Source organism: Hippocampus guttulatus, chromosome 14 (genome assembly GCF_054856545.1).
Source record: "Hippocampus guttulatus isolate MCC_2025c chromosome 14, RoL_Hgut_1.0, whole genome shotgun sequence".
In the NCBI taxonomy this organism is placed as follows: Eukaryota; Metazoa; Chordata; class Actinopteri; order Syngnathiformes; family Syngnathidae; genus Hippocampus; species Hippocampus guttulatus.
The window spans coordinates 10,693,670-10,721,498 of NC_141274.1; the positions used below are offsets into that span (position 1 = coordinate 10,693,670).

The 27,829-nt window shown below is 44.1% G+C and overlaps 4 protein-coding genes and 1 long non-coding RNA gene across 14 annotated transcripts; 1 reads left to right on the top strand and 4 right to left on the bottom strand.

Moving 5' to 3' along the window:
* Window positions 1–1,097: 1,097 nt before the first annotated feature.
* ints15 (integrator complex subunit 15) lies at window positions 1,098–7,789 on the bottom strand. 3 transcript variants are annotated; one of them, XM_086130075.1, is made up of 9 exons: window positions 7,696–7,789; window positions 6,990–7,190; window positions 6,688–6,909; window positions 6,424–6,589; window positions 5,541–5,818; window positions 5,227–5,464; window positions 4,957–4,996; window positions 4,117–4,369; window positions 1,098–2,090 (listed from the first exon to the last, which is right to left on the bottom strand). In XM_086130075.1, exons 2-8 carry the CDS (start codon window positions 7,182–7,184, stop codon window positions 4,132–4,134), a joined length of 1,377 nt encoding a protein of 458 aa, XP_085986201.1. In that variant the 5' UTR covers window positions 7,185–7,190; window positions 7,696–7,789; the 3' UTR covers window positions 1,098–2,090; window positions 4,117–4,131. The 3 variants fall into 3 exon arrangements, with proteins under 3 accessions (XP_085986201.1, XP_085986202.1, XP_085986200.1); XM_086130076.1 differs by having other exon boundaries at window positions 1,098–2,122; XM_086130074.1 differs by lacking the exon at window positions 1,098–2,090 and having other exon boundaries at window positions 3,950–4,369.
* A 458-nt stretch (window positions 7,790–8,247) lies between these two features.
* Window positions 8,248–15,599, top strand: rgs11 (regulator of G protein signaling 11). Of its 3 annotated transcripts, XM_086130022.1 has the most exons (18): window positions 8,248–8,392; window positions 9,565–9,661; window positions 9,833–9,883; window positions 10,895–11,001; window positions 11,097–11,148; window positions 11,458–11,516; window positions 11,612–11,688; window positions 11,777–11,858; window positions 12,823–12,891; window positions 13,170–13,193; window positions 13,291–13,352; window positions 13,674–13,787; window positions 13,860–13,975; window positions 14,098–14,185; window positions 14,271–14,409; window positions 14,737–14,819; window positions 14,908–15,034; window positions 15,230–15,599. In XM_086130022.1, exons 1-17 carry the CDS (start codon window positions 8,330–8,332, stop codon window positions 15,026–15,028), a joined length of 1,404 nt encoding a protein of 467 aa, XP_085986148.1. In that variant the 5' UTR covers window positions 8,248–8,329; the 3' UTR covers window positions 15,029–15,034; window positions 15,230–15,599. The 3 variants fall into 3 exon arrangements, with proteins under 3 accessions (XP_085986148.1, XP_085986147.1, XP_085986149.1); XM_086130021.1 differs by having other exon boundaries at window positions 14,908–15,599; XM_086130023.1 differs by having other exon boundaries at window positions 13,737–13,787; window positions 14,908–15,599.
* On the bottom strand, window positions 10,479–12,341 carry LOC147195001 (uncharacterized). Its single transcript, XR_015102927.1, has 3 exons — window positions 12,256–12,341; window positions 11,420–11,469; window positions 10,479–10,719 (listed from the first exon to the last, which is right to left on the bottom strand). It is a non-coding gene; the product is annotated as an uncharacterized LOC147195001 (long non-coding RNA).
* A 1,801-nt stretch (window positions 15,600–17,400) lies between the features above and the next one.
* Window positions 17,401–24,730, bottom strand: pgap6 (post-glycosylphosphatidylinositol attachment to proteins 6). Of its 6 annotated transcripts, none has more exons than XR_015102857.1 (15): window positions 24,571–24,730; window positions 24,025–24,211; window positions 23,738–23,939; window positions 23,302–23,432; window positions 22,965–23,230; window positions 22,190–22,524; window positions 22,024–22,120; window positions 21,666–21,780; window positions 21,262–21,401; window positions 20,878–21,056; window positions 20,657–20,803; window positions 20,446–20,562; window positions 19,402–19,604; window positions 19,167–19,307; window positions 18,923–19,065 (listed from the first exon to the last, which is right to left on the bottom strand). XR_015102857.1 is itself a non-coding variant. In XM_086129389.1 (14 exons), the coding sequence occupies exons 1-14, from the start codon at window positions 24,623–24,625 to the stop codon at window positions 18,848–18,850; spliced, it is 2,079 nt and encodes a 692-aa protein (XP_085985515.1). In that variant the 5' UTR covers window positions 24,626–24,730; the 3' UTR covers window positions 17,401–18,847. The 6 variants fall into 6 exon arrangements, 3 of the variants coding, with proteins under 3 accessions (XP_085985515.1, XP_085985514.1, XP_085985516.1); XR_015102856.1 differs by having other exon boundaries at window positions 19,167–19,315; XM_086129389.1 differs by lacking the exons at window positions 19,167–19,307; window positions 19,402–19,604 and adding an exon at window positions 17,401–18,859 and having other exon boundaries at window positions 18,970–19,065.
* Window positions 24,731–24,900: 170 nt separating this feature from the next.
* Window positions 24,901–26,972, bottom strand: LOC147195003 (leucine rich adaptor protein 1-like). Its single transcript, XM_086129473.1, has 3 exons — window positions 26,308–26,972; window positions 25,847–26,031; window positions 24,901–25,635 (listed from the first exon to the last, which is right to left on the bottom strand). The coding sequence occupies exons 1-3, from the start codon at window positions 26,503–26,505 to the stop codon at window positions 25,227–25,229; spliced, it is 792 nt and encodes a 263-aa protein (XP_085985599.1). The 5' UTR covers window positions 26,506–26,972; the 3' UTR covers window positions 24,901–25,226.
* Window positions 26,973–27,829: the final 857 nt, after the last annotated feature.

Below are 27,829 nucleotides of genomic sequence, written 5' to 3' on the forward strand. Positions count from 1 at the left end.
TGGGGCGGTCCATCGTGGCACTGGGTGTTTTCAGCTGGTGCCAAGCCGCTTAGGTATATTTTGTGGAAGCGAGCCGGGTGGTCTGTGGCCCAGGTTTGATTCATTTTCCCACCGCTGTCACTTGGAATCTTCTTTTTCAGGTTGGGCAGTACAGTTCACGCGTCGAATAAGTATTTGGACAATGAAAGACTTTTTTTTTTTTCATGGGGAACAAAATCAAATTCTGCTGAGGGTCCCACAAAGGCTTGCGCCAACAGTGTCTTTCTTTCTCCCTCTCATTTTTGATAGTAAGTTGGCATTGATCGCATCTGTCCAGAAGGATCTGATTACGGAATATTGGAGGTGATATTTGCAGGCTTTGGGTGTTCTGGAATGATGCCAGTGGTTTGCACTGTTGCAAACCATGTATTTACATCAACGTGCTTTTATTGATTGTAGATGAAGGTTCAATCACATCCTGTTTGTTCTAACTCCTATCCAAGGTGATGGCACAAAAATGCAAACATCCGAACAATTCTTTAACTTTCCAAATGCTTTCTGCAGCACTTTTAATCTATCAAGAATTTCCCCGCAAGAGCTAGAGTGGATATTTGATTGAGATGTATTTGTGTTCTCTGTTTGAAACGGACCATTTCACCCATGAGATACCGTCTTGATTTGGAACAAGGAAAGTTCAGCCGCATTCTTTAAATTGGGTGTCGTTATAGTTTCATACATGGAAGGCCTGGAATGTGAAGCCGCCATGGAGCTGTCAGAGAGAATTTACATGTCTTGGGTGTAATCTTTACTGACTATCCGGGGGCTGAGGTGCTTCTGCTTAAAACATACGGTAAAAGTTTTTATTCGCCGTCGTGTAGGTGAATTGTTAACCCGCTCACACACGAAGAGGTGAACGGGCGCAGCTAAGAGTTTCTCACGTGCGTTGGGAAGCATCACGGAAGTGTGGAAATTCAGTAGAGTCCCAAACAGCGGCAGAAGAACAAGAATGCCTTCACATTCACACATCCGACGCAGACTTCTCATTCAATCCAATGACTTCATCATGAAATAATGTTGCGTCGCGGCATCTGTTGTCTCGCTCGCAAACAATTTGATTTTAGTTTTGGTTTGCTTCTGAATCATCACTTATTTTGGCGTCTGTGTGATGTAGCCTTGAACATCGTTGGGCAAAAAAAAAAAAAATAAATTTCTCAGAGTTTTTATACTTAGAAATACCACTGATTTCTTTTTTTTGATATATCCGTGTATTTTTAATCAAGTCAAGTCAAGTCAACAGTATTTAGAGAGCACTTTCAAACAGCCATCGCTGCATACAAAGTGCTGTACATGGAGCAATTTAACATGCACAATAAACAGTAAGACAAATCGGTAATAAAGGCGGTAGAAAGCACCAAACAGTAAAACCAAGAACAAATCTAAGTCATGCTGAGTCGAATGCCAAAGAATACAAGTGAGTTTTGAGGAGGGTTTTGAAGATGGGCAGCGAGGAGGCTTGCTGAATGTTCAGTGGGAGGTCATTCCAGAGAGAGGGACCAGCAACAGAAAAGGCTCGATCCCCTCTGAGCCTCAGTTTAGTTCTTGGTACTTAATGCATATATATGCAAAAAAAACAAACAAACATATGTTGTTTTCCTACATGAGGCATACACTTCACCGATGGGGCCAAAACAATTGTCAGATCAGTTTAATATTTTGTATTTTCCTTTGAGCGACCAAAAGCCTTGAAGGATATCATTATTTTTTTTATCTACGTCGTACCCCCTCCCAACAACAGAAACCACAATTTCTTGTTGCTTTTTGTTTGGTTCCGATTGCTCGGCTGGAACCGAGACAGCAAGTGGACTTGAGATCGTACCGATTTAGCCAAATTTAGCCAAATATAAAAAAAAAAGAGAGGCCTACTACAGTACTCCAGTAACCTGGTTTCACAGGTGATCTTGTTAAAAGTACAAGTGGAATTTCATCTGCATTCAAAGATGACCTTATCTGGTTTGGCGGAATGCGTTGTTCACAGTGCAATGTCATTCTCCCGCAGGAAGTGGAGATTCTGCAGCTGCTGATAGGGCCAGTCACACACAACTGTCACACACCTGCAAAGGGAGGAATTGGACTAAGATTTTACCTGACACACACACACACACACACACACACACACACACACACACACACACACACACACACGCACGCACGCACACACACACACGCACACACACACACACACGCACGCGCACACACACACACAAATGGCTGATTTTACTCTCCATGTGGAGGATAGATCAAGGCACATCAAGTATCATACATGCTGACATTCTCATGTTTGGAAATATCTGATAGTTAAATCACAGAAAAAAAGAAGAAAAAAAAAGATAACAAACGACACCATCACACCCCAAAAATGAACCTATTCCTTTCAAGCCCGCCTTTTTCTTTTGAATGGTATCTTCTTGTGTCACTTCCCCCACATGTGTCATTATCCCAGAAGAACGCCGCCTTATCACTTCCCCGCCCTCGAGTCATGACAATCTAACAGTTCACAATGCGACAGTTGAGATGAGATCCAACAAGTGACTATTTGAAGTTACGGATGGAAACCTGCAGTTGTTCAACACGTTGGTTCACAAAGTCTGTCGTGGCACACGTTAGGCCAATCAAAAATATACACCAAAGCGAAACTCGTCACATTAATTCACTTCACATAGGCGACACATGTCACGACTTAGGTGATATGCTTTCGATGATCACAGCCTACAGCTAACGAAACGTGAAATTCCCCATGTCAATCCATTTGAATAATTACATCATCCCAATTATTTTTAAGAAAGAATTTAGGAATTGGTCTTCTGAAATGAACCCGTACGAGTTTCACTTAGTGAAATTGACTTCCTAAATTAAATTACCGGTAATTTTTCTCTGCTATTTTAAGTTGCAATACACCAGAATAAAGAACATCAGCAATTATGCACATATGTACGTAAATACATATAAAGCATAAACGGCACATATACGTGCGTGTGTATGACTCGAGTTACTGATGTTTATGCAATGCTAATCATAGGCACTGCCAGTGAGGGGAGGAAACAGTTGACGACTCCTATCCATTGACACGTATCGAAGTTAGCGGCAGAGCACGTCATTAGCTTTGAAGACTTACAACGGCTGATGCAACTCTCCAGGGTGAGGCGGCTTGGGGTGCCAGGGGTTTGGTCGTCTTTTCTGGGTGCGCTGAAGGTCAATGATTAGCTATCTGCCTCAAAACAGAGGCCGGACATATGCGCGTGGCATAGCGCCAAGATACTTGTGACATCTTTGGTTATGCAATAAGGCCCATTGATGAGGGGCTGGACTGCTCCCGCTTATGTTCTGACCTACCAAAGGACTTTGCCTCTTTCCACTTTCAAAAATAAATATCTCAATTAATTAATAAATAACCATTCTCTCTCTCTCTTGTGAGTTAGTGGGCTCGTAGCTCGCGCTGCTCAATTTGTTTTACGGCGACAAGAAGAAAATCCGTTGTCGACTTCAGCATATTTGCGATTTGAAGACAAGACATTCAATGCATCTTAAAAAACCTACACAGCAAATTGCGTATATTTGCACAATTATAACCCCAAAATAAATATATTTTTTACAATTAGAAAGCCCCGTTTATGACGAATATGCATACTGCGCTGATAGTTTGCGACGCATGGTGTTCTGTTACAGCATGCTGTTAAATGAATACCTCTCAAAAACGAGCATTTATTACCAAAATAAACCTTTGTTTAGAATTCTTCAATTCGATGTCACGATACTGCGAGGAAAGACGACAAACCTGCATAACCTAATGCATTTGTCATGTGCCCGTCTTCTCCATGTCTGGAGAACAAGAGGCGACGTTCCAGCTAGAAATAAAACAACAGTGACCACTAGTGGCGGGAGTAAAGCAAAACGGCTAAGGTGGAGTAAGAGGAGAGGTACAAAAATATTTATTGGACAAACATGTTAGCCGCACACATTTTCAGAAGTCAATGGGCTTATTTAACATTATAATACAGTGCATGAGACGCTGCACCACCACTTCGTACACACAAACACACTTTTCATGCACACACACGGACAAGGATGAGTTTAACTCACAGTTTGTTTTTTTCTTCAATGGCTCGGTCGAAATGGAAATGGTAGTCCAGTCATGAAGGGCTGCGCTGGGTACTGGGGATGGGAGGTGGGATGGGGCGAGGGATGGGTGGTCAGAGGCGTGTGGGGTGCGTGCGCCGGGTGAATGGGGTGCGAGGCAATAGGAGAGTGGGAGGCATGAGGGCTGAAGGCCAGAGGGGGGGTGTGGATGTTGTTGTAGTACATCACCGGGCCGGACAACACCAGCTGGAGCAAACTGCCGAAGCAAACACACAAGGAAGTGATCACTGTTAGGAGGTATAAGCTCACCTGTATCAGAAGGTCTGTCATTGTTGCAGAAATTATCCGTTGAAATTAGTGTTAGAAATTGCCGCTTAGACAAAAGTCTTTGTGACAGACTTCCATTTGGTTTTTGTTTGTAAATCTGAGATGGATATCGAGTGGCGGTACGGAAATTGGGTTAGAAATGGCCGTTGAGGTAAAAATCTTCGGAACTTCTGATGAGTGAGAAGCTATCTGTTAGTAGAAAGTTTTTGTACACTTACCGGTCACGTATGTTTCTTTTTGTTAGGGGGTGGAGTCTAATTATCTCATATTATAAACAAAATGTATTATTTTATAAACTACATTTCAAATTATTTTTTGAAATTCGATAGCGGAAACATGAATTGGAAATCCGGACAAATCAAAGAATCATGCAGCATTCAACATTTGTGTTTGTCCACAGCAGAATTGTTGATGAGATGCAAAATTTGGAAGAATGTGAATCCGGGACTGTGATACACTGCTTGTCAAGAAAACGTCGAGTTGTACACAAACATGCGGCGCAAATGGTTTTCTTACTTGTTGTGCGGCAGGCGTGAACAGATGGCTCTCAGGTCCTCTGTGAGAACAAGACAACAGCACATCAGAAACACGTGACAAGACGTTTACACCGTCGAGTATGCGTTCATTTGATGCCTATGAAAAAAGGGGCAATCCGTGGGAGACTTTCGCCAGAAGACCGAACCTTCATTTAGCTTTCTTGAAATCACACAAAGTCTCAACACTATTTGCAGCCCTAAAGTCTTTCTTGTCCCACTGTTTTCTCTGATGACGGATACACGCACGCACCTCTGGAGCAGAGCAAAGCTCCATTGGCCATGGCGACTTGCAAGGCCTGAGCCAGCCTGTCCAGAGCCAGCTGCGTGAGCACATGTATGTCAGCGGTGGAGATTTGCGTGTGTTTGTCGGCCTGGTCCAATTGGCGAGAAAGGTCGGAGGTCAGAGAGGCCAAAGAGTCCATCTGCAGGAGCGCCAAGCGACCGAAAATGCCTTTCTCCTTGAGCAGGTTTGGCAGGAGCATGAAGACCTAATAAGAAAAATATATAAAAAGGATGACATCACGCATGCATGAATGCATACACAACAAATGAGAAGACATTGACCTGAAGGACACTCAGATGAAGTGCCGAGAAAAGGCCCGTCACTTCCTGCTCACTCTCCGAGCTGCAGTGTACGGACGCCTGCTTCTTGTCCCTCCTGTATCCCAGCGGGGCTTTGACGCACCAGCGCATCAGCCCACCTAGAGGTGTCAGATCAAGTGAGCTGACTGGTTGGCTGCCAGATAGGGGCGTGTTCAGGAAGGTGACCAGAACGATGCGGGGGTCATCTTGGATCCATGACACAATCATCTGGAGGAGCTCTAGAGGAGGGATGAGCTCCTCTGAAGGACAAAAAGCAAAACACAAATTGGCGTACTTTATAAGAGGTCCTTGAGATTCAATTCTTGAGGTCGATACGTATCTGGAAACATAGGCTGTGATATGATACTAGAATGGCACATTTTCAAGTGAAAAGATTCTATGTGATGCACTTACATCTTTTAAATCAAACATTTGTTTTGCTTTTCTTGACGCCTCTATTCAATATTTATTATTTTCGATCTTTATTTTCATTGACAGTGCATGTGCCACGCCACGCAAGGTGTTCAGGGAATTTTCTTTTACATGCCCCCGGCGCACCTGACAAGCTGGTGGCGGAAAGGAGGCAAATATTTAGACCAGCTAAAAGCAGATCTAAGTTGTGGTGCAGGTCGTGCACTGCCATTTTGGTGCATTTGATTCGGGTGCAGGCAGACAGATTTGTGGATGTCATCGGATTTCATTCATGAATATGTCGACAGTGTGCATCAATGAATCATTGTAGAAATCACTTCTTTGAATGCATTATCATCATCAACTTAAAGATATTTTAACCCCCCCCCCCTCCTCACCCTGACATATAGGAAATATTTTGATATTTTGTTAAGCATTTTTTCAATGCCCAAACCTGACGTGAAGTCGTAGAGGGTGGTAACAGCAGTGATGAACTGGCAGCAGAAGCGAGGACTGGCACTGTGGATATTCTGTAGGGTGAGCACGGAACCTGGCATCATGCTGCAGTAGTCATCCACCAGCACCTGTGCCAGGCGTACGCAGTACGCGCGATGGGTCCTCTGGCAGATATACACGGAGACAGAGAGGCAGCAATAAGAAAAAATATGCACAGAGAGTCTCAGCTCAGCAAGTGTGTGTTTAGCGCTAAAATGCTGACCTGCAGCCAGAAGGCGGCACATTCTAAGATGGGAACTCTGCCGACAGCAACTGCCATGGAGACCAGCTTGCCGAGCAGTCCCATGCGGCTGTCATCTGCCTGGTTCCCTTGGAGGCTGAAGAGGGCGGAGAACATGAGCTGACGAACAGTATCACGGCTCTGCTCCTGGAAACAGCTGCACATTATCTCCAGAAGCTGAAGCTCCTGAAGTGCACTCATTCTCTGAGAGAAAATAACATGTGTATCAGCTTCCTGTTTTGATATCAACGTGGTGCGTGGACTGTTTTTGCCTTGTGCCTTACCCTGGTCAGTGCACTTCTGTCCTTTGGTGCATGCAGAATGAATTCCTCAACCAGCTCCAAGGTCTTCGTGTCTACTTGGGGAGGCTGCCTTCCCGATTGCACCAGGTTACTGATGTAGATGTCTAAGTGGTACAGCAGCTCCTTGGCGGCACTCAGCACATCACGAGGCAACAAGGACTGACGTATGTCCCCCATCTCTACCTGATAGACCCACAAATTGAATTTTACAAACTTCTCGCTCCAGTAGAAAGAACCAGTATGGCTTTGCTATTCATGTTATTTCCATACATAGTAGCAGCTAGTCGATATTTGAGAATGATCATGGTCAACGTGTGCTTATCTTGTAATTTGAGCCCATGCATTGTTATCCATTGTTGTTGAAATTTCAAGTCTGATGTGTCCATCATGTACTGAGTGACATTGGGGATTAACGGCAATAACAATCCAGAATCCAGTACGCACCCCTGGAGAGTGCATTCTTCCCAATATGACGAATGAATAAATCCAGATGCTCACATTCAAATGTTTAGGTTTAAAACTTCCGTTTGGTATTAACACTTTCTAAGTGAGGCGGTCATCCTGCTTCGGCTAATGTTAGCAAATCTAGCTAACGTCAACGTTGTCCATTACACAAAAAACCCACTTGCGCATTAATGACTGATAGAGCAATAAAAGATATATCAAGTGAATTGAAATAAAATCTCACCTCGGGTGAAACTCACAATACGGATTAAATTATAGACTGATGATGAGACAAGTGAATGCCCTCTCAACATCGCCGAAGCAACTTCCTAGTGCTCTACGGAAGCGTCTGTGGAACAAAATAGTCGCTTTCCCCATACCGGGCATAGTGCAGAGGTAAGGTTCCCTGTGTAACCAGCACGAAATGGAAGCTCAGAGTTGGTTATTATTAATTTTTTATCATTACAAATAGAAATAATGACAACATAAATATTATAATTGTTGTACTGTATTTAGTAGTGGTGGTACTAGTAGTTTTAGTCTGTTTATTGATTGATTATATTCTAAAAATAAAAACACAAAGAAGCTAGAATTTTTATTGGAGCGGGGGGTTGTGTTAGGTTGCCAATAAAACTAAAATGCACTGTATGAAAACACGTACCGTTGCTTTCTCCCTCTTTTGTATTGAACATCTTATCTATTCAAATCACTTTGCCGGCATCCTCTAATCCGCTTTTATCGCCACTGGGGTGCGCGTGATGGCAAAGAGAAAAAAAAACGTGCACGCTTCGCCGCGCGTTCCCGCCGCCATCACTTAACTCTCTCGCACTTGATGCCGTCCCATGGACTAAGTGGAGCTACCTCAAAGAGCACGCAAGATGACCATCAGCACCCTGGCTAGAGGAGGCTGCCACCGGGAACAAATGGCATGCTTCCGAAAGGTACGAATGACCTTTTTTTATTACATGATTTATTGTCCGTTAGCAGGAAGAGTAGTCAAGAGTTCTCTAGACTGTCACCTGAAAAATCAGTGCACAATATCCAGATGCACGACAACAAAATGTCTTCGAACAATACACAGAATCATAGAAATGATGATGAGTTAAATTAATGAAATTATCATTTTAATTTCATGTGATTTTCAATGTTAAGTATAAGGTGAAACTGGCACTTGTTCAAATCTAATACAATTTGACAGTGATCCAGTAGGGTGATTTTAATCTTTACATTTTAATTAAGTTAAAAAAAAAAGTTTTCTTATGATAGTTCATACACATTTGTATTATGTAATAGGTTAATTGAAACCCACACAATAACATTTGATTGCTATTTTAAAAGAACTGGAAAGTATGTTTTAACACATTTTTAAAAAAGGCAATTCGCTTGGAGGTAATGGTTATTATAATAATTGATATTAATAGGGGTTTTCTGCAAAAAGGTAAAAATAATGCAGCTTTATAAGCCATGCACTGTACGTATAATATCACAAAACGATACAGTGAAATGAATCATTTAAATATAAATTGTGCATCCCATGAGTAAGTTCAGATAGAAATATCAGCTTTTGCTCAGAGTGAGTGTTTGAATCGGATGATTTAAGCCCAGTGAGGTCTGAGGAGGTCACCAGATGGCATCAACTAATGCTAAATGGATGCAAATCGTTAGACGGACCGGATGGATTCCACTGTTCTAGTGTTTGTTGTGGAGACCTTGCAGCGATCCCCGACGTGTGTGGCTAGTAATTCTGCTGCAGACATCCACTGTGATTGATAGCAATAAATGGCAATTTTATAACATCGTCATCAGGACCGTGTCAAGATGGATAAAAAAAAGGAAACATGCCATGTTATTGCTATGCTCAAAAGTCATCTAATGGATATTTGCTTTCTTCTGCACCTAAAATCATGATCTGATTGCCGTATTCCACCGCACCGTATTAACAAGTGATGACATGATACTGAATGTCACCCGGTCTGACCCCAGTGCAATTAAAAACCTGCTCGGATGAAAACAAGTCATATAGGGATGGAATATGTCACCCGCGTAGCTCTCTATTTATTACGTCCCACATGGTGTGCTTGACTTTCACGCATGTGTGCACCTTAACTTCCAGATGGAGAAGGTGATTGTGGCCATGCAGGACCCGGACATGGGCGTGAAGATGAGGAACCAGAGGCTCCTTATAACGGTCATCCCACACGCCATGACAGGTGTGCGTGCGTGCGTGCGTGTGCTTGGAAATGCCCGCTGCAGCATGTTGGTCCCGCTGCTCATGCATAATGCAGCCGTGAATTTTGGAGAACCATGTGCTTTGCGAAGAGGCGAGGAGGTTTGTGCTCTTATTCCCTCTCTTCTTTCCCTCCTGTCTCGTGACTTTGCAGGCCGTGACATCATCGAGTGGCTCATCCACAAATACAACATAGGCGAGGAAGGTGAGGAGCTCATCAGAACCTCAGAGTCGTATTGACAGTTAATTCAAAGATTTTTTGCGGGGGGCAACCTGGACTCAGTTATTTGACTGTTATTTAAAAAATTATTAGTTATTTAAAAAACTCACCTATTCACTGTTTTTGTGCCATGTCTGATATAAAGCGCCATGGTGTCTACAGTATTTTAAACACTTTATTTTGGCAAGCCATAGCCTATAGGCAGTCTTATGAGAAAAAAAAAACTTAGTCGGGCAGGCAGGGCTCGGTCCCGATCCCCTCCAAAGAGCAGAGGTTGACTGTTTTGTACTGTCGACGTTGTTGTGTGTGTGTTGCCTGGATACGGCGCTCGTCCTCTCCAGCTGAGTGGGAGAAGTCACTTTTGTGTCTCGTGAGGTTGTTGTTTCCAATAAGCAGGAATGCGCACCCCAGAGATTACAAGTTTGATTAACTCACCGGGTGACCTGACTTGATTGAGATCCCATGTGGAGATTTTTCACCCTTGGGGAATCTTTACGGTTGCTCAACTCAATTAGAGGCTGGAAAGAAATGCGGTGCATTGGCCTCTTGTAGGAGTGAAAAGTACATCGGGGACTGATTAAATGACACTGCATAGGTTATTGTTATTTTGAATAGTAGTAGTCGTAAGAATAAAGTAAAAATACTGGACAGTGGAACTTTAATTTAACGGTCTAATAGGGAGAGGGGTTGAGAGCAGATTGTCCACAGTACCAGTCCTGAGGTCCTGGGTTCAAAACTTGGTTCCGACCTTCCTGCGTGGAAATTGCGATTTCTATGGTTGAGTGGGTTTTCTACGGGTACTCCGGCTTCCTCCCACATCCCTGAAACATGCATGGAAGGTTAATCGAGTCCAATGTTTTCCACAGTGTCAAAAAAACCTGCTCATGCTTGAGAAGTTGATTCAGCTGCTGTACTGATTCTTGTATTGAGCACATACGACAACATAAATCATCCGAGGGATTAGTGCCTAAAGTGACGGGTTTGTGACTCCTCCAGAGGCTTTGCATCTTGGAGGCATGCTGGTGAGGTTTGGCTACATTTACCCTCTCAAGGAGCCCCGATTGCTTGTGCTACGTCCTGACGAATCGCCCTACCGTTTCCAGGTATGTTTTATTCCTCATCCCCTCCATCGACATGGATTCATTTGGACAAATCTCACCTCCAGTGAGGACTGACTTGCAACGGTTGTCTTTTTCAGACTCCTTACTTCTGGACCAGTACTCGATGGCCTCCCTCTGAGCTGGACTATGGTGAGTAAAGACTGACATTTTTTTCGCAAACAAGATGTTACTAGGCTTACTTCTAGGGTGCAAATCATGAACGAGCATTGACAGCAGTGAACATGGTTGGGGTTTTCTTTCTTTTGGTATTTTGCCCGACCACTAGAATTCAGCGTAATAGGGCGTTTGCGCCATTGTGGATGGGGCATAGCCGTTTCCCAGCTTCAGATTTTATAGCTTTCTTTTCCCAATATTTTATCACACAGTATTACGCAATGATGACATAACATTTATCACTCACCCATGATTGTTTTCTTCTGTTTCATTTGACCCCATCAGCAATCTACTTGGCTAAAAAGAACATCAGAAAACAAGGAGAATTGATGGAATACGAAAAGGTAAGACATACAACTTGGTTTGTTGGGTTCTCTATATCAAGGAGTGGTGTTTATTACGACGGTCAGACATTTGGCGATTGGCTCTGCCTTTTCAGGAGCGGTACAGTGTGTTGCACAAGAGGATCAACCATACCTGGGATTTTGTGGTGATGCAAGCCAGAGAGCAACTCAGGTACACACACATTGATATGTGAAAACACACACACGCGCGCGCACACACGCACGCCTGGCCAGAACCTCACAATGTATTTGTTGTGTAGGGCATCCAAACAGAGGCGGAAGGCGGACCGTATTGTTTTGGAGTGTCAGGAGCAGGCTTACTGGCTCGTCAACAGAACACCGGTAGGTTCTCTCTCAGACTGACTGTACTATGTTGGCGTGTTATGCTATTAAATCCTATGCTATGCTTTAACCTGTTATTTATCCTTACATAAACTTTTTTTTGTTTGTTTGTTTTTTTTGCCATCTCCCTAAGATGCTGGCCATGCTAAAATGGCCAACATCCTCCATTAAACAGATGAAAACGATCCACGATTAAAGAATTCCTATATTCAGTGTTTGTTCTAAACCAAGTGTCAATTTGATCAAAGAAAAAAAAAACGTGCGCAAGTGTATTACATAAGTAATGCCATCAAATATTTGACCATGTTTTTACAGTTCTATATACGATGAATTATAAGATAAGAAAACCTTTATTAGTCTCGCAATGGAGAAATTCCAGATATAACCTCCTGCCTACCTTATACAAAGTCAAAGGACACTCTTAATGTTCAGCTTCCAGCCATTCTGCCTCTTGCATGAAATATTCAACCCATCTGGTAAAAGCTTCAGCTGACAGCTGTGGAGGAACACAGAGGAAAATCAGAGTGTGAGCGTGGGGGAGGGGGGGGGGGGTACAATATACATTACGTTATCCAATATATGATGGCTCTTCAGTTGTCATACTCCTCTCCTTCCATGATCTTAATAGAATAGAAAAGGGGGAGGGAGGGGGAGGGAGTGCAAAAAGGCATTAGGAGGGGGTTGTGAAGGGAAGGGGTGCTGGCGAGTTCCTGTAAAATGCAAGAGGGAAGCTGAGGACAAGCCATTGGGGGAGGGACTCCATCCCGTCTTGCCTTTATGAATTAAGAACGAGGGAACGGGCAAAATGAAAGGGTAACTTGGGAATCAAAAGTCCAAGCCAGTGGCGTGTAAAGCTCAGAGCGAGCTAAGTGCTCACTCACATGCCTTTTGTCCGAACACACACATGCACACTTATGCAAACACACACTCTATTAATGTGCTGATACTTGTTGTTTTCTTTCAGCCCGGGGTGCATAATGTGCTCGACATGGGTCTGGAAAGGCCAAGCAACTGCAATTTACGAGTCACACTGGTCGGTGGAAGCGTCACAGATCATTGTCCTACATCCCGTTTTGTACTTGTCAAATGTAATGCCCCATCTCTCTCAATGCCATTTTGTTTTCCCCTTATTTTCCTGCCGCTGTTGTTTCAAAGTAAGTGTCCAAATCATTCCCAATCAACAAATAAATAAATAATTATAGACTGTGCAAAAACAAAGTACAGTACTAGGTATTACACGATACTTTACATTTTTAGTCTTAATTGATGTTCTTCATACTTTTTCTTGTGTCTTGTCTTGGACAGATGTAGAATAGCGATTACTACAAAAGAGAGGTAAACATCGCGCATCATTTCTACACTTTGTTAAGCATGTCCAACAAAGTCTAGATTTGTTCACATGCTTTGTGTGTGTGTGTGTGTATGTTTACAGATGGAAACGTGTCGAAGGGCTCTCGGAAGAAACCGTGTAAAGTCCTCCATCTGCCTGGAGAGGTGTGCAGTGCGCTAATATTGATGCACACACACACACACGTGGACGCATCGAATGAGCCGTGTTCAAATAGACGCATGCTCAAATGGATGTGAAATCTCAGGATCAGAACTTTGCTCCTTCAGTACACGTACACAAGTACACGTTCGCGTAGGGAAGGCTTAGCGCTCTCGCTGGAAGAGCCACTAATGGATGCTTCCTGGGGCAAGTTGGAATTAGAGACCATTAACTCCTATGATCTGAAGCACTAATACAATAATACACTGTGTGTGTGTGTGTGTGTGTGTGTGTGTGTGTGTGTGTGTGTGTGTGTGGATGGGCAGTTTTTTGAAATTCAGTGAGCAGTACCAGAACCACGATCCCATTATGCAGGGTTGTCTTCCCAGTAATCCCTGGATCTCTGACGACACCGCACTTTGGAGCATGAATGCGGACATGTGAGACAACACACACATTCACCGTTGTCCGAACGCTCAACACGTTCATGGATGTTGCGTTTCTGCGAGTAGTGTGCCCACCCCGACACGCCTCCGAGTGGAACGTTGGAGCTTCAGCTTCATGGCACTTCTCATCGACACTATGGGGAGACGGCAATTCATGACTTACCTGGAGAAAGAATTTAGTGGTGAGAGAAGATGGTGGCAATCTCTACTTGGTGTCGTTTCTTGTGAGACTTTCACTCCATCCAGTGTCTAATCGTTTGTTGCTTCCATTCACACAGAGCAATTGTTTTCTCTCTCTCACCAGCGGAGAATTTGTGTTTCTGGCAGGCCTGTGAGGACGTTAGACATGGAGAAAGTTCCAAGATCAACGAGAAGGTGGAAGAAATATACAAGTAAGAACACAGCCCCACAAACACCCCCACACAAAAACATATTTTGGTGCTTTTAGTGTCAATTGAGCTCCTGAATGTGAAACAGAAACTTCTTGGCGCCCGGAGCTGCCCGCTGGGTGAACATTGACAGTAAAACCATGGCGACGACTTTGGAGGGCATCCAACGGCCTCATCGCTTTGTTATGGATGACGCGCAAATGCACATCTACTTCCTCATGAAGAAGGTTTGGGCTGTCGGATTGAACATATTTATTAGCGGATATAAACATGAAATAAAAAACTATTTGCAGAACTATGCATTTCTTAATGTTTCCTATTCTGTAAATATACATTGAATGATTCATACCGTGGCCAAATTTGGAGTTAACGCAACTTGTTTTGCAACAAGAATAGCAATGGATCCAGAGTTTAAACCTGAGGGACACCACTCTGAGTTTTAAATAATATGTATAATCAGAAATGTTTACATTTTTAAACTTTGAATTAAGAAAATAACTTTTGCTAATGTTTCCGGGTGTCCTTGTTGGCTCTGTGTGTGTGTGCTTGCATAGGACTCTTATCCCAGATATCTCAAATCTGACCTTTACAAGAACATGCTGGCCAGAGCTATTATTCCACAGGAGACAAAAAAAAGGTGAATATGCGTCTTTGCATGGTTGTTTAGGAACACCGAGTCATGCCCTTAATACCTTCATCCGTTCTCTGACCTTCCACTTTGTCAGTGTGTTCCCCTTTATGAGGAGACAACGGCACTCAAGCCCCTCCCCCGCCAAGGCTGTTACTCAGGAAGACGGGCTCGCCAAAGGGTCTGGGCAGGCAGGGCCCAGCTCTGCGGCCATCTGATGCCAGGTTAAAGCACTAAAAACAAGTCCACCTTGGTCTCATTCGTGTCTATGTGGTCAACATAGTAAAGGTTCTCATCTTGGACTGCTGATTTCAGTTTCCGTCACTGCTCCATTGGAGGGTTGGGCGAGGGGGGGGGGGTGTCACTTGACGTCCTTATCTATGGTAACTTTTTTTTTTCCATCTTGTCGCACAATACAGCAAAGGTGGACGCATCGGTAAATTTTGCATTCATCATTCCCCAGCGACCGGGCCAGACGTCCATCATCGTCAGTCTGTCATTATTTCTAGCCGCAGCAAATCTAAAATTGTCAGTTGGTCTCTCCGCCATCGTTACTTTAACCACCCTACCCATCATCGCTAAATGACAGTTTCTCACCACTATTGTAGGACCGACATATTTTCATCTTCTCCTACTACTTAACACATAGGTGTCAAACTCGGGTCCTGGAGGGCCGCTGTCCTGCATGTTTTCCAAGTCTCCCTGTTGCAACACACCCGATTCCAATGATCAGATCATCAGCAAGCTCTGCGGAAGCCTGACATTGAACCTGTTCGTTTGAATCAGGTGTGTTGCAACAGGGAGACTTGGAAAACATGCAGGACAGCGGCCCTCCAGGACCTGAGTTTGACATCTTGTGACTTAACACATCACACGCATTTATAATGTAAGCGCTGTCGGTAGTTAAATGAGGAAAGTGTTAAAGTGGGCGTTAAAGTAATGAGTGCACAGCTGTAGATGTGCGTTATACATACTGTCCACAGTATGTATAACAGAGACATCTAGCCTGTTTGTGGAGCACCATAGCTTTCTATCCACATGCCACATTAATCAAATGTAATACCATAAGCACCAGCAAGTTCATAAAAGAGCATTCAGTGGTTTTACACCATTCTCCATCATATTTGTTGTGTGTTCTCTGAGCCATGAAATGTTTTTCTTCTGAATATTAATCCTGGAGTCATTGTTGGATTTTACTTTTTTCAATCATCTTATTCTTTTGAGGTAAAACGATTAATCCTAGAGATGTGCATGATATAATTAGTTTGGTTCATGTATATGCTTGTTTTAAATGATCATTTGCTTTGCTTGAGCATGTTTACATAATAAAAAAAAAATCTGCATTCAATATTCTGGTGTGCGCCGCATTTTGTGTCATTACGGTAAATTTGCGATTACGGGCCCAAAGATTCCCAAACTAGCGAGTTTGTCGGGCGGCCTCGGTGTCGTCCAATAATATGACATACACTCATTCAGTCTCGCTCACCCACACAATCTTTTAATTAAGAAATATCAAAATGAGGGGCGGCCCGGTAGTCCAGTGGTTAGCACGTCGGCTTCACAGTGCAGAGGTACCGGGTTCGATTCCAGCTCCGGCCTCCCTGTGTGGAGTTTGCATGTTCTCCCCGGGCCTGCGTGGGTTTTCTCCGGGTGCTCCGGTTTCCCCCCACATTCCAAAAACATGCATGGCAGGCTGATTGGATGCTCTAAATTGTCCCTAGGTGTGAGTGTGAGTGTGGGCGTGGATGGTTGTTCGTCTCTGTGTGCCCTGCGATTGGCTGGCAACTGATTCAGGGTGTCCCCCGCCTACTGCCCGGAGACAGCTGGGATAGGCTCCAGCACCCCCCGCGACCCTAGTGAGGATCAAGCGGTTCGGAAAATGGTTGGGTGGATATCAAAATGGTGCGGGCATCTACAAGGGAGGTTTTCGAGTTTCGGTAGCTTCGTGGAACATGAAGAAAGTCAATCCAAATTCACCGTGCACTGTGTACGCTATACACTAATCACGCAGCAATTCTTCAAATTCAAATTAAGGAGCACATCGATTCAAACTGAACAAAGCTTAACTACTTACCAAATATTAATGAGAATTAATATTTAAATAATATCCACCAGTTTCTACCAGGCATGTAAGAGCAACGTGAATTACTTTAAAAGGGGGGCATCCTGGGTATTTCTACCCAACATTTTCTTGAAAAGATTACGAAAGGACGTCAAAGACTATACAAATACTGTAGAAGTGTTGCGTGGAAACTTTGCGTTTCAGGCTCACCGACTGCCATCGGTCAAGTTTAAACGCACAGAAAAGTTGGAATTTATCTTGTTACCCCTTTAATAGCGCAGTGGCCTTTAACAGACATCACCTCGTTTGTGTGAAAATGGATGACCACAGCAAACTCCAAAATCAAGCAAAACTGCGTTCAAATGAGTGGGCTCTTACCAATAGTCACGCCACTTTCTCAGCTGCATTCATGTAAGTCTTATCGTGAGGTATTGCAGTCCTTCTGGAGCCTTGTGCACGTGCTTCCGTTTTTGTGTGTGTGTGTGTGTGTTCCGGGGAGCTACGAGCTTCATAATGACTGTGGACAAGTTTTCAAGGCCGTCGAAGGTTTATATTTATTTTCTTGACAATAGAGTTTTAAGTACCTTTAAAACTGCCATTTTACTGTAGGAGGACAAATATAACGTTCCCGTTAAACTGTTCCATCAGCAATACAGTACTAAGCACTTAGTCAGTTGTACAGGACCTGACGAGTGTGTATCAATTTTATAAATGGACTCGAGCTATTGCACGTGGATCCACACAACGAACGTGTTTTAACGGTTTCCACGTTTCTGAGGATTAGAATAATCTGCTTCTCTCCACTTCTCATTTCATCATCGTCGCATATGAATGTGTGTTGAACAAGAGGAGAAACAAACAGCTGAATGAATTAAAGTCCCCCGGGCACTTTTTTTTTTTAAATCTGAGTGAACAAAACAATCCCACAAAACGCACAATGCTGTTGACTACAGATTAATGTTTGCTGTTTGTAAATCACACATATACAAAAAGTAATTGTGTTCAGGGAGGTAGAGGTTCACTGACCATTACATGCCATTCTCTTCCATAAACATGACAGACAAAAGGCAGCCTATGATGACCATAAGGAACAAATGATTGATTTGAGAACATCTGAAGAGCAAAAAAATCAGTGCGGTGAAAAAACACAAAATAAGGAGTGCACATAATTTACATAAAACGACGGAGGGAAGAAACAAAAACACACTTGGAAAAATGGGGAGGCACATGTACAGTTGTTCTCGTTAGGTTTACATACCCCAAGTGTTCGTAAACTTATGAGCACAACTGTATAGCACACACATTTACATTCAAGTTTTCCTTTGAGTAGAAGGTCAACAAAATGCCCATAAATCCTAAAAGCGATTGACGGTTCAGAGTTGCAGGGAGCCTGACCCATCGGACAACTTGCTGAACGCAGAAAACGCCCGGACTGGTTGCCAGTTGGACAGTGCACACATCGAGATATTTGCATTCACACCTTCACTGAGCAGGATTTCACTTATTAAAATGATAGAATTTATATATATTTGGAGCATACATTATATCGACTACCATATACAGTGCATAAAAGAGCGACACAATCAATATGTACAAACCTCTGGCCGGGCTACCTGAATTTAGATGTCTTCACGCTAAGCTGGATCAGGAGGTAATGGAATGAACATGTCATTTTAAGAGGTCTGCCTGCCCAGACCCTGCAAGGACAGTGTTTAAAGGTGATTTAAGAAAAAAAAACCCGCAGCAGGTTGATGCTAATGAAGAGGAAAACATTGCAGAAGCAGACGCTCCATTTTTAAAGTGCATCTTGTGTGAGTGTTACAGCAGTTTGACAGAATCACGGCGTCAACGTCACATGACGTTATGACGTTGTGACGTTGTGTCATCTTTGCTACTCTGGCACAGCGTATACCCACAAATGCGAGGAGTCCAGCGCCACGTCCAATCCGGCCGCCATCCCGCCGTCCACTTGACATCAGCCTGGCTCCTGTCACGGGGCGGGAGCAGGAACAGCACACAGGAGGCCACAAGGATGTGCCAAATGGAATGCGTGTAGAAGTAGTTGTCTTCCGTCTCAGCAAATATGTACAAGCTCACCCCGATAAGAGCACAGAGTATTCCGGGGATGAGGTAGAAGACCCATCGCCGCCAGGACGGCGGGTAACATTGGCGACGCGTAACTCCTCGGTACACCTGTCAACACATAAAAAGGACCGCATTGGCTGGCTGATTTGGTCCAATTGACACCGACGAAAACAATCGAGGCATTTGGGGATGATATGGGTCATTCTTACCAAATCAGAAAATGTGGAGGCAATATTTAAAAGCAATGGTCTCTCGATACATAACACCGGAACCTCGCCGCTCGGGTCGCGGCCAGCGTGGCGTGGGCCGGGGGGTACCCGGCTGCTCTCATCCTGCCAGCCAGTAAGCATCTGCTTGACTCAAAAGATGAAGCCATGCGAGTACACATGGGCCATCACCTAAACTCGGAAGCTTCCAAGGCTTTGTACGATTGTGAAGACTCACCATTCTAGTTCTCCCTAATCTGCTGTTGTGACCGTTGCAAAAAGCACTCCTGGCACTTGATAGCGATCTGTGATATCCATCCATCCATTTTCCGAACCACTTAATCCTCCCTAGGGTCGCGGGGGGTGCTGGAGCCTATCCCAGCTGTCTTCGGGCAGTAGGCGGGGGACACCCTGAACCAGTTGCCAGCCAATCGCAGCGATCTGTAATATTCAACCTGAATTATCTTGCACGTGTTTCTCATTGTTGATATTTTCCTCAGATGTTAATTCACTGGAATGGAATGTTGACTGATAAATGCGAATGTTAACACTGCTCAAGGATGCTAACTAAGCTAAAAGCTATGATGGACAGTCCCTCCCACCCTCTCCAGCCCACCCTGACAGCACTAGGTAGCTCCTTCAGCCAGAGACTGTTACACCCGCGCTGCAAGAAGGAGAGATACCGACGCTCGTTCCTACCAACTGCTGTCAGGCTGCTGAATAAAAAATAGCAACAATAATATTAATAATAATTAATGATGTGGAAAACAACTGTAAATAGCACTGCGATTTATCCATTTTGTATTTATATTGCACTTAATTGAACGGTGTTTGTTTGTTTTTTTCTTCTTCTTTCTGCCTACATTCTTGCTGCTGGAGGCTGTAAATTTCCCCAGTGTGGGACAAATAAAGGATATCTTATCTTATCTCTCTTTTAAATCCTTTGCCCGCCGCTGTTACCATCGTGCGAGCATGGCTGCGTAAACAAATGCGTGCGGGCATCAGTCACGTGACGTTCGGAGCTCGATAGCCTCTGCTAGCGTAAAACTGGAAACATCATTGACACACAGGCTAAGTGAAGACGTTCCAATTTTTTTCGGAAGGGAGTTGAGCTGGAATGGATGAAATGCATTTGCGTTCATTTTCAGGCGGAGAGACAATTTAGGAGTGTCTTGACTTACAAGCCCGATCAAGTACAGACTTCATTTCATATCTCAAGGTACAACTGTATCACTCATCTTTCAATTTCAAAAGCCGAGACCGGCTGTCGTGCGCCCCTTACCCAAACGGCGGCCATGATGATTATGGCGGACAGGATGGGGCCCAGCAGGTTCCACAGACCTCTGCGGTCCAGCTGCAGTGACATCGCGATCAGCAGAGTCCCAAGAAGGAACAGAGTCTACGTACACACAAACAGAGAAACGCAAGCCACGTCTAAATAGCCGAGGAAAATACGAAGCCGCGACGCAACGGCAGAAGGTCCGTCGGCTTACATATTTCACTGTTTTCCCGATGCGGGCCATGCACAAAACAGTGACCCATATGGAACAGAGGGACCCCAGGAAGTCACAGTACTGGAGGGTGTCGTAGCTCATGATGCACAACGCGGCTATACCGGGCTGGTCACAGGCGTGGTAGAACTGTCGAACGTAAAAATGAAATTGTCAAATTGCGGCCCAATTTTATCATCGATGACCGTGCGTTTGAGCGTTACCGTAGAAAAGAACATGGTGAAGAGGTAAACGGACGCCTCCGTGAAGTAGAAGCGTCTGACGGCCAACGAGATTACCGGCAGGAAGCTGAGGTTGCTGAGGGTGAGCAGCAGAGCGGCTACGACTTGGTGGGTCGACGACAGAGCTGTTGAGTGGTCGGTGCAGCCCCAACCCCTCCAACCTAAACGCACGAACAAAGGAGGGCTGAGTGATTTTGAAAAGTAACCAAATCATGGTGATTTCCTCAAATTTTGCGATTTAATAGGTAGATTTTTTCTAGGAGCTCTTCCCGTGTATTTTTCAACTTGACAGGTGTCATGAAACTGCTTTGCAGTTTGGAAAGTGAAGAGTTGAAGTGAGAGGAATGCTTTTTGTTTCCGTCGTACCAGACTTGCACACACAGGAGCTGTACAGGTAGGTGGAGGACCTGAGCAGTCTGCATTCGCCAAATGAGCCACAGTCCTCAATGCAGGCGTTGACAAAAACTTTTGGGTCCACGTACACGGTCGACACATTGCCGCACTCACTGTTGCAGACACACAAAACAAATGTAATTTTTTTTTAAAATGAGCTGCAACATAAAAAATAAAAATAAAATAAAAAACTCAAGCAAAACCAGCAACAAAGGTTCAAGTCTTGGCACATTATGATTTCCCGCATATATTACTGTCATCCCATTCATTTTTAAGGTTTGACAAAAACCGCGTCACAACTTCAAAATGTCCGACTTATTTTCCAAACCGCGTTTGTGTTATTTCCCCGTCTGTCAAGAAACGCAAGTGCTATTTACCTGTCGCACTTGAGTTGCAGGGTGAGGTACCACGTTGCCGACCGAGGAAAAGGCAGCCGGATGAGAGCTTTGGGAAAACTGGTGCTCACATTCACGCCATAGCCTTCAAACAAATCTGCAGAAGCATACAGAAGGCTCTTCAGGTCAACTCAAACTCAAATGTCAAAGTCTTTCCATCACCTGGACGCCTTCGGCACGAGCCTGTAACTTTGGATTTGTCTCCTCCGGATGTGGATTACAAATCTGATGCTTAAACCGGATAGTCACCAATGCCGCGTAAATGGACAGGGTGGACAATTGCAGACAGGAGTATATAGTGGAACGTGGAGGGTACCCTCAGTGTGTGCGTGTGTGGTACCTGTGTGGCATTGTAGGGAGTTGCTGACTTGGAGGATTGGCGCTAGGGGGGTGAAGCAAGCCACCACAGTGCTGCTGTTCCCCGGAGTAATATAAGTCTACGAAGCAAAGCAAAGCCAAGACTTCCCTCATGCACAAACAGGACAATGCAATTTCCAAACACTTACGGTGTTGAGTGTAAGCTGCAGGTTGAGTGTCCCGCCGGTGACCTGCGCGGGCAGGGGGTATGTGAGGAGCGTGGGGTGGCTCGCTCTGACGCTGACATTGGGTCCGGTGACTGGAGCGAATCGGAGCGAGAGAACATCGGTCTCGTCATACAGGACCGGGATGCTCCATACGCATGCAGAAGGCAATAAATTCAGCAACCGAGACTGATCGCCAAAGGCGACGCTCTCTATCGCCACAGCGGAGCTGTTGCTCGCTGATGAGGGGGAGTTGTTGTTGCTGCGGAGACCGGCGCCATCGTCGGCCGATAGACCAACGCTTTTCGGCTTGCACGCCACTGAAACACAGTGAGAAATCAATTGTACATTTTGGTTTTGTTCAGTCAGTCGTAGTTTTTTGAAGTTTCCATTTTGGGTCAAAATGGCACCAAAAATAAATGATCCAATCCCATCATAAGACTTTTTTTTTTTTTGGGGCACACTTGAAGGGTGGAGCTAGATACACTCTCATGTGGCAGTTGACTTAAAAGACAAAAGAAATAACCCTCCCATTTTTACTTGCGCTCAAAAGCTACATATCAAGTCGAGAGAAATGTGTTGTTTGTTTCACTGCTGTGCTCCATTTACTTTGCTACGTTTCCGTTGAAATCCAGTGCTTGTTGGTTTTGCTAGCTTACACAACTCTCACCCTCCTGCCGACACACCCAGTAGTAGAAACGCCAGTCGCATCAAAGTTCACAAGTGTAAATCACACTCGGGCTGCGTTTGCGTATATTACCTGAGTAGTTTGATTCAATGTTGAAAAACACAGTTTGGTTGTCCCGAATGCTCTCCACGACAACGCGTAACCAGGTGTCCCAAGGCGGGTTGGCAAGAGAAGCGGAACACCTGAGCCCAGAGCAGTTAACTCTTGCGGGATCGCGGAGCAGAGAGTTTGAGCCCAAGCTGAGGGCCAGAGAACAGTTTGCACTTCCCGCGGCCTCTGCTGTCGAACAGCCATCCACGGAGACGGAAAGAGACGAGGAAAACTGTGGAACATACAACCTAAGCAAACAAAAACACAGCACATAAACTCGAGTTAGATGGCCACGCTTCATCACACGCTGACTTCATACTTAAGGCGTGCGGGTTTGTTCGGGGCGGCCGTCTGCTTTTTGAGCTTGATTCCCGACTGTATGATGGGTGTGTCAATTGCCCTCTTGATGGACAGCTGAGGCTGGAAAAAGTAGGAACACGATGGGAAACCCTGAAAAATAATAAGATACAAAAAAAAGTGAGGAGATAGGTTGCAATATATATCAGCTTACTTTGCTTTCGGACTGAGAGAAGACGGGCACGTGTTTTAATTGACGTTAATGCCGACCAGCCAGTCTATCAACTACTTGCTCTGGTGGAACAGGTCGGGCTTACAAAAATAGAAAAAAATAAATCCTCTCACATAGCTCAATATCGTAAACAAAACACTCGAAATACTTTTCATCATGATGAAGAGTTTCACATAAAAAAAAAAGTTATGACAAGTGTACATGACAAAGTAATATGTGTGCAGACCTTCTGCTCAATGCGCCCATCATTTTCAGGCAAGTGGGTGGCAACAAACCATTCCCCGGGTGCAGGATAAGAGAGGTTCAATGTTGCTGAGCTGAGCGAGGTCACTGGGAGTAGCACGGAATAAGGAGGGTTCCACAGTGTCATGTTTGGAAAAGCGGTGTCGGTTGGGTTTATTACCGGAGGAGCACCGTGTCGTATATGGCTACAAAGAAAAAAAAACCATGAGAGAATGATATGTGGACGCAGCAGGTGATGCGAGAAGTCGAGAGAATAAATAAGAGTCTTACATGGAGACATTCCGCTCTCTGCAGTGAAAGCTGTGGCCCTTGACTACAGTGAAGACCCAGCTGGCGATGGCAGTGTCATCTGGTATATGAAACTTTTGCAACCTGGCGTTGCCATACCAATCATACTTGGACAACTTTTGAGCTGGCTTGGACGAGAGTTCTGACACGAATGTCACCTCCTCCACATCTGTGATGTGTTTGCATGTGGGGAATTTTTTTTTTTTACATACTAGGTATTCAGTAGACAACACTCAAGGTAATACGTACAAAAAAATTACATTATGTGACAAGTGTTGAGTTTGTAAACGACCTTTAAGATTTCATTCACATCGTCTACTAGCCATTATCATGTAACAATATGATTCGACTTTTTAAACACGGGGGTAAGATACATTTTCAAATAGATTTTTAATATCCCAAATCTTAAAAAGTCAAAATTTTAAAATCAACTCAGTCAGCGCTCTGCTCCGATTGTGCACTTGGGCCGTGGAGTTTAGCCAACTGGCTAACGTGCCGACGGCCCCCACTAAATGATTTCGTGCTTACCGTTTCCAAATGTCGCCTTTGCGAGGGCCAAGAAAAGGACAAAATAAAGTGCCATTTTCCCGTCGCGACTGTCCGAACCATCACATTGTCCCTTCGACCAACCTCAATGTCAAACCGGTCTATTGACCAGCGCGCTTGACTGCGTGCTTCACTTCCTGGTTCCTCTCCAAATACGTGACGTCAATAACATTGCTTTACGTCACACCTCAGTGGGACAAAAATTGTTTTCTCCGAAAATCAATACTCAATACAATTTTGGAATTATTTATTGACAAAGCAATATAAAGTCATGGTTGCACGCGTGAGTTGTGGATGTTGCTCATTTGTATATGAGCAGTGAGGGCTGAATCGGTCTCTGTTTTCTAGCCACGGAGTTCAGAAGGATATGAGAGTCGCTGCTTAAAATTGAAATGGATTTACATGGGACAGGAGAAGTGAACCAATCTTTTTTTCGTCAATGGATGCTACAGCTTCTTGTTAATTCAAATAGTGTAATTTCCAATCATTGCGAAACGTTTGCCTTTTAAAACAAGAGCTAAATTAAAATCTGATCGCATTTACAGTACTGTATATTAATTTATTCACGACAATACAGGTTGCATTTTATTATCAGACCCAAAAATAGGTTCACATTACAGAGGTGTGTGTTTGACAGATCATAAAAATGTCACATCATCCTGTGACTCTATCCAGCACCACTGAGCATCATACCCAAACAAAACCGCCTCCATCTTCTCCTCCTCCTCTGCTATGCTGTCGTGAGTTTGTTGCTTTGTCTCTTGTGACCCTTCAATAAGGTCAAAGCTGTTAGAGCCGAGATGAACTTCTTTAACTGGTTTGGCATCCTCCTTCAGGTCCTGTGAAGGCTGAGCTTCTGAATCCTGGAGTTGGGACACTTGGAAGTCGGTCTGAGCTAAACTGTCTGTGGATGGGCTGGACTCTTGCCCTGGATTTTCAGCACAGTTCCGTAGATGTGAGTGGTCACTGTCAGCGTGCGATGGATCTGATGGTACTTGACAAAGGGTATCAGGCAAATCTTTGAGATACGTTGACCTTGGATTGTCCCTGTCAGAGAATTAGGAGCGCATAATCTTTAGTGCGGCATGAGCGCCAAAAACCAAAGCGCAGTTGAAGCAGTTATACGTACGAGGTCATGTGGTTCACTGACGTGTTCCAAATAACGTGTTCCAGTATCTCAAATCAATTTCCCCCCCTTTGAAATTAATTGAAATAAAAACACAATATTTGTATGAATAAATGTCTCCAAACACTGCACCTGCATGGAGATAGCGAGTCCGCATGCTCCTCTACTGCCACCAGGCTGCTGATACTTCCTGCCAGGCTGCTGTCACGACTGGCCGAGGTGCTCCGCTCCGTCATGAGCCAATGCATGGACTCGATGCCCTCATGCACGGCAACCAGCTGGCGTAGAATCCTCACGTCCGCGGAGCGCATCCACCTCTGAATGGACAGTAAAGACTGCAGTAAAATTACAGTCGTGACGTTCAAAAGGGAACGTGTTTGTGCTCTTTAACTTACTGAGTTTTTTTTAGAACTGTGTTCTAAAAACCTGAAAGGGTTTATGACAATTGCGATCCTTCCACGGTGATGTAGCTGACAAAATATCGATGCCACATAAGGTAGCCAAATTACAATTGATAATTGACCCAACAGCTAGTTTGCTAAACTGAATGAACTTCAATTTCATCACATGAAGATAAAGAAAATCCTCCTTACCATCTGTTGTTTAAGGTTGCTCAATTTGTTGGCAAAAGAATCACTGAAAAGGCAGCTTTGGTCCTCTATCTCACCATCGCCCGAGTCTGTGGCGTTCCTCATCCAAAGCAGAAGACTTTCAGGTATTTTACGGCCAACCTTATTTTCCAGTTCCTTCAAATCTGGAAATGAAACATTGACAAAAGCCTCCTCTGTCATGTCGCACTGCTCAACAGTCTTTTTTTTTTTTTTTTTACCTCCAGCTATTGATAAAAGATGGATTCGTGAATGTTTGAGCTACCAGTGTAGCAGTTAGCTCCTCAGCAACATCCTACCACATCCTACATGCGCATACATGTTCGGCTCACGAATTCTCACAGTCAGCATGAAAAGACCAGTAAAGGAAAACTATAGCGACATTATCTCCATGCGTTGACGCCACAGAGGTTGCTGGTTTACACAGGGGGTGGGAATGTTCTTTGTGTGGTCGCCAAACAATGGCGGGAGTTTCATTCCGCAGGTCACATTCAGAAGCTTCATGACGCCATGCCGCTTGTGTATGGGAGCGATCATGTGACCACACACCTGCTGCAATTGCCAATAGTATGACATGCGGTAAGAACACATCATCTATTGACACTGTGTGTGTGCGTGTGTGTTAATTACACAAAATGAGGTGCATTTAGCTGTTTGAGATGTTAGCCCAGGGATGGGCAATGTATGGCCCGCAGGCCACATCCGACCCGTTCTGTTCTTTAATCTGGTTGACTGAGCATTTGGATTATCAAGAGTTGTTGCATTTAAAAAAAAAAGGGGGAAAAAAAGTATAATGCACAATAAACTTTCTGTTCAAGAAATTATTGGTTGAAACAATAAATTGTAATTCAGCGAATCATTAAAAATCTAATTTAAAACCTGCATCTGTTACTCTGTTGTTAAAATAAACATTGTTCCATATTTTATATTCAATTATTATTATTATTAATTTGTGAGCCTCCTCCAGTTATGGTTTGCAATGGCAAGGCATAAAATGATACAACGCATTAGCCAGCAGAGGGAGACAAATATTACTTTTTCCAACGCAAACGTACAATAATAAAGTGCTGGAAGATATGTACCGGTAGTCTTTGTCTACACGCTATTAAACTACACGGGCAAGTATTCACCGAAAGACAAAAAAAAAAAAAGCTTTTGCGGCCCTATGATTTCAAAACTACTTTTTGACCAAATTGTTGTGTATTTGTAATAAGAGGCGGCCATTTAATTTGGATTGGCGCTCGGAACGGCCCTCCGAAGGAAACTATAACTTCGAGAGTCGTAAAACGCCACAGTCACATTTACTGTTCTGTGGCCACCAGTGGGAAGTTATATTATTGCAGGTGAGCGGAATACAAACCGCGATATAAAACTACAGTCAATGGCGACAGTCAAAATGCTCAAGACAATACAGAATTATTAAAATGTAGCTTTTACTTGCCACGGTAAAACGCAATTATAACGAACAATGTGATTCTTCTTCTGGTTATCAGTCGAATTAGATGAG